This window comes from Charadrius vociferus, unplaced genomic scaffold, assembly GCF_000708025.1.
Source record: "Charadrius vociferus isolate BGI_N301 unplaced genomic scaffold, ASM70802v2 scaffold247, whole genome shotgun sequence".
In the NCBI taxonomy this organism is placed as follows: Eukaryota; Metazoa; Chordata; class Aves; order Charadriiformes; family Charadriidae; genus Charadrius; species Charadrius vociferus.
The window spans coordinates 396,179-408,532 of NW_009649188.1; the positions used below are offsets into that span (position 1 = coordinate 396,179).

General features: G+C 39.5%; 1 protein-coding gene across 1 annotated transcript in view; it reads left to right on the forward strand.

Annotated features, from left to right (window-relative positions):
* Nucleotides 1-8,786, forward strand: part of OGFRL1 (opioid growth factor receptor-like 1) — a 10,431-nt gene extending 1,645 nt beyond the window's left edge. The window contains exons 2-7 of the mRNA XM_009888850.1: nucleotides 1,666-1,752; nucleotides 2,832-2,910; nucleotides 5,985-6,063; nucleotides 6,156-6,222; nucleotides 6,365-6,510; nucleotides 8,027-8,786. Coding sequence (XP_009887152.1) covers nucleotides 1,666-1,752; nucleotides 2,832-2,910; nucleotides 5,985-6,063; nucleotides 6,156-6,222; nucleotides 6,365-6,510; nucleotides 8,027-8,786 — 1,218 coding nt within the window. The remainder of the gene's footprint in view (nucleotides 1-1,665; nucleotides 1,753-2,831; nucleotides 2,911-5,984; nucleotides 6,064-6,155; nucleotides 6,223-6,364; nucleotides 6,511-8,026) is intronic.
* Nucleotides 8,787-12,354: the final 3,568 nt, after the last annotated feature.

Consider the following 12,354-nt stretch of genomic DNA (forward strand, 5'->3'; position numbering starts at 1 on the left):
CAGCGCGGCGGGGGACCTCCTCGTGGCTGTAGAGCGGGTTGCGATCGGTCGGCTCTGCGGCCGAAGGGGAAAAGAGCCGATTTGTTTCCCCCTCTCCATCCCCCCATCACTGCGGTGACCTGCTCTTGGCAGAAAATCGAGGCCTTGGAGTCGTTGCCGGTCCCGCTGCTGCTGTTTCCAGGGGAGGTTGGGGTTGGCGTTAAACCTGGTCTCGAACTTGGCCTCTGAATTAAATGGGTTAAAAGTCTGAATATTGGGTCGTACGCGGCAAAGGGTTTTGCGGGTCTGAGCTGAGGAATTTTCCGAGCAAGTTTCTGTCTTTTACGAACCTTTAAAGATGCTGACCCCAAAGAAATAAAGGTTTGCCTTGTCAATAATTTTATTTTAGTTAGAATTGAATGCAGGAATAAAAAAAAGCTGGCTTTTTTTTTTTTAATCCTGTTAGATGTATTACGTTTATATTTGGTTCAGAAACTGTGCAGAATTAAATAAGCATAGGCATTTTTCCCTTTTCTGCTTGATACATGGTGCTACTAATGCCCGGTAACTGAGTGTCAAGGGGCGTTGCTTGTTCAAGTAAGCGTGTTTTGCCCGTAGGTATGGTCAAAGCTGGTCTTGCAAAAGGAAGAATGAAAACAGAGGCTTGTTTGTCATTAATGTGCGATTGATAAGTGATGGGACGGGCAATAATAAAGGCAAACATCCAGTGCAGTCACAGGGAACTTCTCTTTTTAGGCTTGACGTTAACCTATTACATGTGTATTGCAAGGAGTAGAATGATTTTCTCATTTGGCCTTTGGTTTTAGCGTGGAGACTTATTTTACAAGATTGAAGAACACAAAATACTTTGCTGCAGTATGGTTATAAAGAAATTACAAAGAAAAGAAAGTTGTTGGTAGCGAGTTGAAGTCTCTGTAAGCTAAAGCTTCATTTTCTGTTTTTCTTCAATGCATGTAGCTTTCTCAAGTGTTCTCTAAACTCAGTAGGATTATTTTTGTTGATTGACCTTGATGAGCTCTGGTCATGTCAGGTCACAGCTTCCAAACAGCTGAGGGCCAGTACCAGTTCTCGTACATAGGTATTTTCCCTAAGCAGGTTTTTGTTTTGGGGTTTAGTCTTACCAGACATAAATTTAAGTCTGAGAAACAAATAATCGAAAATGGTTTAAGAACGTGTTAGAGCTACAATTTGGCTTGTACGTGACTGTTCATTTTCTTCCACAGGATGCAATGATAGCAAATTAAGTCAATGTACGCATTTGCAAATAGTATGATTTCCTGTTCAAAATGAGTAGTGTCTCTGCATTTTCGTGTTCACTTACTTCGTTCATCTTGTGCTAGCACTTGCTAGGTTACTTTGAAGTCTTGCATTTGGAAATGACAATCAACCTGTTGATTTAAATAAAATTCAGTCTCATTGGAAGGACATTTCATAGTCTTTATTTTATTTTATTTTTATTTTATTTTTTAATTTATGTTTAAAGTGTGTAGTGTTAAGTATTCAGCAGGGAGATTTTCAGTGTTTGACCAAATAGTAGGCAAATACCTGCACTTCTGTATGTTTACATTGCTGAAATCCATCATGAAAAACAGTTATTTAATATGACACAAATTTGCTGTTTAGTGTGTTTGTGTGTGGTTATTATCTACTTTCTAACTGTTTCAGAGTGGTGATGGAACTGAGCTGACAGCCAAGCCAAAGAGAAGCTTCTACGCAGCAAGAGATTTATACAAGTACCGACACCAGTATCCAGTAAGAATATTTTATGGTTTAAAATTGCCTTTTTTTAGTAGAAGATAGCACACAACCCAAACATTCCTAAACCTTTGTGGTGCCTAACAAATAAAAGAAATGGGAAGAATCAAAAAGCTGATGCAGAGGGCTGACATATGCCAGTGGGAGAAGAGTGAAACTAGTGTAATGCCTTTTCATCCCAGGAGTACGTGCAAACACATGAGATGTTGTCATGGTTTAACCTCAGCCAGCAGCTAAGACCACTCCCCCTTCTCCCTCCACCAAGGGTAGGGAGAAAAGGAGGGGAAAGGGCAAAAAACCCCCGAACTCGTGGGTTGAAATAAAGACAGTTTAATGGAACGATAATGGAAAAGGAAAATAACGATAATAATAATGGTAAAAGAATATACAAGATGCATGTCACTCTCGCCACCCGGTGAACTGGTTGCCCAGCTTGACCTGAGAAGTGATTGTGGATGCCTGTACCCCTATTTATATACCGAGCATGATGGCTTTGGTACAGAATATTCCACTGGCCATTCCCTTGTTCTGTCTAGGCTCCTTCTCAGCTTCTGTGGGAAGCTGAAGGAAGTCCTTGAATGGTATAAACATTGCCTAGCAACAACTAAAACTATGCATTGTTGACATTCCTTTCATACCAAATCTGAAACACAGCAATCACTAGAAAGAAAATTAACTCTATCCCAACTGAAACCAGGAGGTATGCGTAAGCCTGGGAACAGCAGTAGGAGCCCAGAAGAAGGCTTGTGCCTTGAACATCGAAGATTGTAGATGATAGAGTTTGGACTTATTATTTGCATCTTGGAAGTTCCGTGAGACCAAAGTCAAGTTGCTGCTATGCTTGCTGCTCTAACCTCTGCCTCAGTAGAAGGTACCAGTCAGAAGGAACTTGCAGGTCCTTAAGCTGAATCTTTAAGTCCATGAGTAATTCTAAGTGATTTCCAGTTTCCATAAAATTCTGAATGTTTTTTGTCTTCAAATTATTCAGAGAGCACAGTATCACAAAGTACCACTTTCTAGATACTCTTGATAGGTTTTTGTAGGCTCATAATGTCCTATTTCCTTTCTTTTAGCAGAACTTTAAGGATCTTCGATATCAAAATGACTTGTGTAATCTCCGCTTTTACAAAAATAAGATCCCTTTTAAACCTGATGGTGAGTAATCTGTGGCAATAATAGTGATAACAGAAGAATGCTCACTAATAATAGTAGCAAAGTGAAACTGTAGTAGTAGTTGCAGTGCTGACAAATTAAAGGTGTATAGTTATATATTGCGTGACTTGAACCTCTCATGTTGGAGTATCGTGTTGATAACATGGGAGAAGTTTATGCTTAAACCAGAGATCGCTTTTGCTTTAGGGAGGTGGTGCTTTTCTCACGTGTTTTCAGCATGATGTAATACAGGGCGTTGTTTGTACCACTACTTTACAGTAGTGGCACTACCTTTTATTAAACAAAGATAAAGTTGCTCCACTGTGCTGGACAAACTCTTGCTGCTTGAATAGGAGTGGCAGGGACATGGGTGTTATCCCTAGCGCTGGGTAAGGGAAAAAGAATGTCTTGTAACTACCTCAGGTGTGATTATTATAATAACAATAATAAAATAATTTCTCAAAATCCCTACTGGTTCTGGTAGTGGAGCGGGAACCTCGTGTGAGGTTCTGCACAAACACAGGACGAGCTGAAAGAGAACAGACCCTGCTCTAGAGAGTTTGCAAGCAAAGAATGCGAGACAAGAGGGTAGCAGACAGATGGGGAAGCAGAAGGAGGCAGTAAACCAGTCTTGGTTAGAATGGTAGACAGGAGTCTTGGCCCATGAAAGCTTAGCCATTGGCAAAAAAAAAAGTTTTGCAGGCCAAAAATAAGTTTTTGAGTGTTTTAAAAGAATGATGAGGAGGTTACTTTGAAGGTCTTTGCAGAAAGATTCTCTCAGCATGAGAGCAGCTTGAGAGGAAATACCAAAGTGTGCATTGGAGTACAGAAGCAGTGAGACTGCCATTGAGGCAGGAACCTGTTGGAGACAGGATCAGTGTCATAGCAGCAAATGGGTTCTGATAAGGTAGGAAGGGACAGGTCACAAAAGGCTTTGGAAGTGAAGGCATATAGTTTTTGTCTGATGTTACAGAAAAGGGCTTCACAATGGAAAAATCAAAGCAAAAAAAAAAAAAAAAGAGGCAATATAAAAAAGCTACAGTCTAGAAACATCAACAGCATTCAGGGTGATATTCAGATATAAGTGTGACAAGAGGGCACTTTTCAAGGTCAGGAAAGAGAATGTTGAGTTGCAAAATGTCAAAGTTCCGATATGAAGCTGGATGGGAAGAAATGTTATACAGAATGATGTCGAGATGTACGTATAGGAAGGTTGAAGATGAGAGCTGTTTATAGGCGAGATAGTGATAATATCCTCAGCAAGTGAGAAAACAAGCCAGGTTAAGCCAGGTTATGTGAAAGAAAGATAAGACCTTTGTTTTAATCATCTTGAACTTTATCTCGGTATCCACAGGCAGATGCTGAAGGCTTTTTAGCTTGACTGGGAGACGAGTTAGATCTGTGAATTACCAGTACAGAGGCAGCAAATTCAGGAGACGTGACACAGAAAGAAAGGGAAGGGCACTGGAGTCCATGTGAACCTGAAAGTGAAAGCCAGAAATGGTTGCGGGGTGGGGAAGGGGAGAAGGATCCTTTAAAGTGCAAAATGAAGGAGCAATTCAAGAAGATTAGCCACCAGAAGGGATAGTCATGAAAGCTAGACAATGGCTTTCCTCCTAAAATCTGTAAAGAATAAAATTTCTCCTAATATTTTAGGAGAAAACCATAGTTGATAGTGTCAAAGGTAGCTAATAGGCCATGGAGGTGGAAGTGTTGATGGCTGTGAGCCCTGGTTACGTAGAAGTTTTTATTGAGAATGCGAAAGAGCAGCCACCACCTTGACCTAAGTCTGCAGATCTGTGAGAGTGTTCAGAGGGAGTCAAAGTTACCATGGTAGGGACTGGACTATTGGGGAATGTTATTAAAAAAAGACATTTCTAGTGCAATACTAGTTCTGAAGTTTTATTCCATGACCTACAGATTTAGCTTGTGGTTCTGACTCAGAGCTGACTTGTCTGTCTCTCTGCTCTGGAATTGAGCAGCAAGTTTTCCGATAGTTGAAATGTAGGTTGGGTACAGTGCAGTGATGGCGGGAGGTCCTCTTTGCAAGGTCCTTTTCCAGCCTTGCCTGCATTGGAAACCCCATGTTCTTAGCAGCCCTTTGTTCTGGCTGCTTTCTCCATTTCTTGAAGAAAAGTACCAAATGAGTTCTCCTTTGTCATTGAAACCCAAGTGGAAATTTTCACCCGGGGGTGAAAAAAAGAGATATCTAATGTATAATAGGAGACTATCTATGTGGGGCTTTGGGCTTTTTAGGCTGCTCCTATACTATTTGACTTTGGGAGAGGCCATGCGGCAGTGGTGAAACTGTTGTTGGTTTCAGAGTAGAAACAGGCGAACGTTGAGCGTTCATTCATGGAACTAGACTGCACAGGTTTTGAAACAAGGAACATCCTTTTATGTATTTTTTGTATTTGGGCAGTGCCCAGAAAAGTGTCGTGGCCCATGAGCACTCTCTTGGTGCGAAGAATGATTAATTTCCTTTTACCTGTACTTTGTCCCCTGTTTCTGTCGCTGTGTCTTTCCAAGAGGAACCGACTGAACTCCACAACTGTTTTGAGACCACTAAAAGCTGAAATTCTCGTTTGTTGAGCATGACCTGAGAACCCAAGGTCAGACTCATAGCAATGGCAGCAAGGCTTTTGGCCACAGCTAATTGTGAAAGATTTCCCTTTCGTAATGTTATTTGCAGCTGGAGAGATTCTTGGAATGGGAGATTTCGTAAAGAGTTGAGGCTTTATTCTACTAGGGACTTAGGACATGAGAACTTTTGGGGAAGTGTATTTTACAGAGGTTATTGGCACATCCCCGCTGCTGGTAAGTAACTCGGTATAAGTCAGTTGGTTTTGTTTATATTGAAATTTGATAAATCTCATATTTTTAATTAAGTTTTAGTAACTAAATTAATTTTAAATTAAAGTGTATTTATTTATGGTTGTAATAGACCTTATTTCACATAGTATGTGCAGGAGAATTACAGTATGTGTTCTATCATTATGTTAACATGACATGTACTTTATGTAGATGAATGCTGGTTTTGATGGCTACATAACAGTTTTCAAATTATTTTTATGCAGGGGTTTATATTGAAGAAGTCCTAAATAAATGGAAAGGAGACTATGAAAAACTGGAACATAACCATACTTACATACAGTGGTTGGTCACTTATTACCCATTTCTGTTTCAAAACATTAATTTGATTAAGTGTTCATATACTGTGAGCTGTAATGCGCTTTTTCTTTTGACAGGCTTTTCCCACTGAGGGAACAAGGTCTGAACTTCTATGCTAAAGAATTAACTACATATGAAATTGAGGTAATACAAATTGAGCTCAATACAAACCATCATATTAATTTTGATACATAACTGCTTTTTGTTATGTAGAGTTGTTTTATACAATGCAGAAGTACTTGCTTTAGTGCCACTTAGAATTTTGGACGTATTCTTTGTTTATTAGGAATTCAAGAAAACAAAAGAAGCAATTAGAAGGTTCCTCTTGGCTTACAAAATGATGTTGGAGTTTTTTGGAATAAAACTAATTGATAAAACTGGAAACGTAGCACGAGCTGCTAACTGGCAAGAAAGATTTCAACATTTGAATGAGTAAGTAATGACATGCACTTCACTCTCTGGAATTGCCATAGAATCTCTTTAGCCTTTTGTTTTCTAGAGAAAGGGAAGATGTATTTTCCAAAGATTGCCAGGAAAAAGAGAACAAGAAATAGTCAGTGCCTGGTTTGTGTCTGTATGTGTACGTTCCTCCTCCCCTCCCCGCCCCCCCCCCCCCCCCCCCTTTTTTTTTTATTATGCTTCTCACCCATTACCAGTCTGACATCACTAAATTCCCTGAAAATACAACTTCAGATGGTGCTGAAGAAAACCACAGTTCCAAATTAGTTTGTTTGTCATGCTACTGACAGCATTTTCATCTGATCCCAAAGCGCTGCTTCTCAGTTGGAAAGAACGAATGGCTTATCCTTATATTCACGTTTCTTTTTGGGAAAAATCAAATTAATTGCAGTGCTTAACTGGAGAGGTTTACACATGTGTTAAGTCAAACTTTAGCCCAACTTTCAATAAATTACATCTGTTGCTTTTCATTAACATTGTGTTGAGCATAAATTTGCACTGAATTTTGTCCTATGTGGATTAATTGTATCAAAATCTCTTTTCAAATCTTGTGATCAATTTCCTAATGCCTCTGACCTTAGAGCTGAAGATTGTTTTCTTGCAGTATTTTGTTCTTCCGTCCAAATGAAAGCTTGTAGATATAATTGCTGATGTATTATTATGGGTGAATAATGGGAATAGTTTGTCACTAATTGTACTTAAATATTATATGAGCCAATATGGGTGTGGGCTCAGACTCAGACCACAGATAAAACAGGGTATCAGGAAGCCCAAATGTTACTCACTGCACATTTTTACACTATAGTTCCTACATTCTCACCAGTGAGTAGCTACACAGTTTTAAGTCAGGAATTGGGACTCTTTTTACCTAACTTTAACCATCAAAAATGTAGGCATTTAAGTTTTAGTGTTTACTTAGGTGTACTTTATGAGGGAAAGAGCTCTTCACAAGCACTTCCAGAAGATGGTTCGTTCCATTTATCTTAGACACTTCTTACGACAGTGGGACTTGCTCTCCAGAGCTACCTGTTTTTCTCTCAGCACTGACTGTATAAGTGCAGGTAGCTAGTCTAGACTGGAGACACAGCTTTTAAGTAGCTAAAGTGAAGTGCAATGAATCCTGTTCTGTAGCTGTATTACTGCAATACACTACAAAACCCCATTTTTGTAATACAAAGTGACTAGGTTTTCTCCTCAGAAGGAATACATACAACAGAAGGAATCAAAATCAGTACACACTTTGATTTTATTTTTTTTTTAGCCTATTGCCTCAGTGCTTTTTACAGACATTAATTTTCACTCACAACATCCTAGCAAAGGAGGTGCTAACAAGCTTCAGCAGCTGTGAGAAATTAAAGTACTGGAAGCCTGAAGTACACACCTGGAGTGATAAAAAGGAGTGAGGAGTTGCAGTTCCAGTTCTGTAACTGTAAGGTGGTGGGGTGTTTTTTTCTGATTCAATGGAATTTTTTACCTTTTTCTTCCAAAGGTCTCAACACAACTACTTGAGAATCACTCGAATTCTGAAAAGTCTTGGTGAGCTTGGATATGAGAGTTTCAAATCTCCCCTTGTAAAATTTATTCTCCAGGAAGCTCTTGTGGAAGATACCATTCCCAACATTAAGCAAAGTGCTCTAGAATATTTTGTGTATACTATTAGAGACCGCAGAGAAAGGAGAAAACTCCTGAGATTTGCCCAGCAACATTACACGCCCTCAGAGCATTTTATCTGGGGACCCCCAAGAAAACAGAAGTCGGAGGGAAGCAAAGCAAATAAAAAGCCAGCATCTCCAATTTCTATTCACAATAGTTATATTTCTAAGCATAAGAAACCAAAAGAGCCTAAGAATACATCGGCAAGCGGAAGTTCAGCTGGTAAAACAACTGAAGAAAGAAAGGTAGAACTTGCAAAAAACGGGGAAGAAAATAACCAGGATGAACAAGAAATGAACTGTGATGCTGTTAAGCAGAACAACAGTGAAAAGAACAGTGATACTGATACCGGTCAGCTTTCAAAATCGGAAGAAATTCATGATACTTCAGACAGAAAGGAGGACACTTCTCATTCCAAAAATGATGATGAAAATATGGACAATGACTGTGGAAATCACCCAGGCACTATAGAGAAAGATTCATGTGACACTGAGAATTCTTCAAATAACACGTCAACAGATCTACAAGATAACCTTGACAAGGATACACTTTCAGGAGGGACCACCACAAAAAACAAGGATGAGCTCAAGTCATGAGTCTGAGGTTAAAAATTGTTATGTTTCATATTGAATGAAGCAAATTATTCATTGCTCTTTCATTTTGGGTGAAATTTCCAGTTAGTATGATATGAAATGTTTATGAGACTATGCTTGTTGCGAATGCATCAGATTAGGCTTCTGTTATGTTAATGAGTTTTATTTTTTTCAACCTCAGTTTATCAGCAGTCAGCCAGGTGTGGCTCTTTAAAATAATCGTGTATATTCAAAGCTAAGAAAATCATTATCTTTTCCAGACAGATTGCACAGAAAGGCTTATCTATTTTTTTGCCATTAAATTAATCCAGTATTTTTTTCTTTTTTAAAAAAAAGCATAACTTTCTAGAAAGCCTTGGATTTTGAAGTTTCTTTTTAATGTGCTTCTTTTAACGTGCTTTTAATGTAACTAGCTTTTCCCTAGTGGATATTTTTTTTTTAGGAACAATATTCGTGTTTAATGGCAGTATTTGCACAGCATCTTTTACCTTAGATGAGCATCCTTTCGGAGACACTTAGTAACGGATATCAAAGTGTCCTATGCAGCTGGGTATCCTTGTACATTGAATAAAAGTTTAACTTACAATGAAACTGTATCCATATCTTTTGGATACAAGGGAAGTTGCACTTTAGACTTCTTTTAGTCCCTGTTAAGTTCTCTCTTCTCTTTACTTGTTTGTTACTACTACTAATTTGGGAGGAGGGATCTCTGATCGCTCAGATTTGGTCTCAGCATGAAAGCTCTCTGTTGATCAGCTGTGATAAAACAACCCCCCATAGCTGGGTTCAGCACCTGGAAAACCTCTCTGCAGCCGAAAAGCAGTGTTTTCACCACAAAGCACTGCTTACTCATCAAAGCCATCCAAGAAAATGTCACCAGGCCTGTCCAGCTGGATCCAACCTGAACTTGAGTGTTCGTTGGCCGGTTTTGGGTAAGCTCTGCCCAATGCTGAATGCCCTGCCTTCCTCTTCTGGACCAGCAACAGTCCTGATGCTTTCTTTCCAGCCATCTCTTTCCTCTCTATCAGAGGTCTTTGACAGTTTAATGTTGTTTTGCTCATTGGCTGAAACCTGAGGCAGGCCAGTCTGCTGGCCTAGCTGGAGGCCAGTGGGTAGGAATTTCCCAAATAAACTATATCCCACCTTTCTTCGCTGAAGGACTGTCTGCTTTCCCTTAGTAGCCTCTTCTGCCTTCATGCCGTTCAATCAAACAAGATAGTACCCAGCAGGTTAATTGTGTAAAGTATGAATTAAAAAAAAATGCAGGTAGAACTCACACTTTCTAGTCCTAAAATAGTCTAAAACTTCTGTATGTATTTTCTATTTAAAAGTGTATATATTATCTGCTGCCTTTAATGTATTTTTGATGAAATGTTACGAGGCAAGTGGCTGACTGCAGTTTGAGTGTCAGAGCGCTACAGGACTTCATTGAAGTCTTATAACTCAAAGTGACAAAGTCTTCAGGGGTTTCAGAGCATAGACAAATGTCTTGTATTTTTCTTCACTAATTCCCATCATGGCAGTGTATCATCCATTGCTTTCCCCAGGTAGTACTGTTTCTTGGCATCAAATAGAGCAGCAGTTAGAGATCTTGGTACCCACGGAGAAAGATTACACTCCTTCCATCCTAAAGAGGCAGGAAAGAAGGAAGATGTATCCCTCCTCCTCCTGTGTTGACTTGTAAGGAAAGTAAAGTATGTATGTGGATTTTTTTTAAGGGTAACACAGATTGCTCAAGGAGGCATTAAGTCTGTCTGAACAGAAATGCCCCAGAGAATTCCTCCAGCAGCCACCACCTCTTTAAAAATGGAAGGGTGCTGGGAAGCCTTTCACAATACCCGGGACTTGAAGTAGGATCCCCTTGTTCATGTTTGCCTCTGACCTTCAGAGCAGAAGGGGGCAGGAAAGGCTGAGATGAAATCAGTCTGTGTAGGTAAGGACTCTGACCCCACATGTACGCACGGGGGGGGACAACTTTATGTTCTGCCTATGACTTTTTAAATCTTGAGTGCCTAACCATGCCAACTTAATAGTGTTGTTTTTGCGTAGTTATTTTTTGAATGGCATAGGGAAAATTTATACCCTGTGTATGAGGAACATAAATATAAGGTAGGTAATTATACAGGGCCTTCAATTTTTGGACTTTAGTGTTAAGATTAAACACTTTAAAAAAAAAAAATGTGTAGTGTGCAACTGAAATAAGGGATGCTGGGGGTGATATTATATTTATACTGTAATTTGATTGAACTTCGATGACCTCACGAAATCTTTTGTCTACTGAACAAAACAAAACAAAAAAAAAGGGAAATCTTGCTGTAATTTTAAACCAGAAAGCTCTCGGGATGTCCAAAAGATTTCTCTGCTCTGCAGCATGGTATTCTGTTACTGTAACACAGCTTTCACCTATACGTGCTTGCTGGTTCTCCACTCTTAATTAAGTACTTAATGTACTTTGAATCTGGCAGGGCTGTCTGCATTAAGGGCCAGGTGTATCTGAAAATACAGTCAAGAACTTTGGGACTCATATCCTTATTAACTCTGCAATTTTAGATTTTATTTTTTTTTTAATCTGCAACTCAGTGTATTTCTATCAGTTTTCATAGAAGGAAGAAGAGTAGTGGCATACCAATTGCCTACAAAGAGCTATGGGGATTAGGTAAGTGAGGGTTTTTTTGTGTCAGGTGGGCTCCTGCACTCTGTAATCTTTGTCTTATAGCTTTATCAACAGAATAACTCCCATGGGACACTTCAGCTTTAACTAACAAATTCTGTTTTATGTAAATTGTGATGGTTTATCATTCTTTTCATGAGGAGTTGTTTCTTCTGATTTTGCAAGTGCTTGAAAGAAGGATTCATTGCAGGACAATCGTACAGTGTAGCATCCGGTTGAGATTTGTGAGGATCAAGTGGGTGCACTGTATGCATTTTGTTACAGAATCATGGCCTTAACAACCAGAAGCACCCCATGCTTCAAGTTTCTAAGTATTGGCTTTCAGGTTTACAGTACAATATATGTTGAAATGATCATATTCTCGTAAGTGCTGGTACTTAGTTATTTAACCGTTACTTCAGAAACTGAGGATGTGCAAAGGAAGTCAGGACGTTTGCTCACTGTTAAACTTGGTTTTGTCTTGCTATATGCTTAAGTATTCAGGGATTTCTGTGTACTTACTACAATAATGTATTTTGGCCCAGTGTTTTATTAAAATCTGAGCTATTCATTTATTAATTGAACAGAACCTCCCACACAGGGGTTCTTTCCTAATAAGTACATCTGATTAGCCTCTGGTACTGTTAAGTGGGAGTAGTGTGTATACACGCACACCGCCCTGTGAATTTGATTTTAAGTATCCTGTGGTGAGGGGATATGAATGCACAACTTGCCAAAATGTTACGGAGTACACACGTGCAAGTGAAGGCGATAGTACAAATCATGCAGAAATGCAGCACTTTAAGAGTAGTTACAGCTCTGTGCCCTACTGTCCAGGACGTAACTGTGCCTCGGGACCCGACACTATGTTGGCGTAGAGGCTGAAAGCTCGGGGACGTGAGGTGTGTGCCACAGACCACA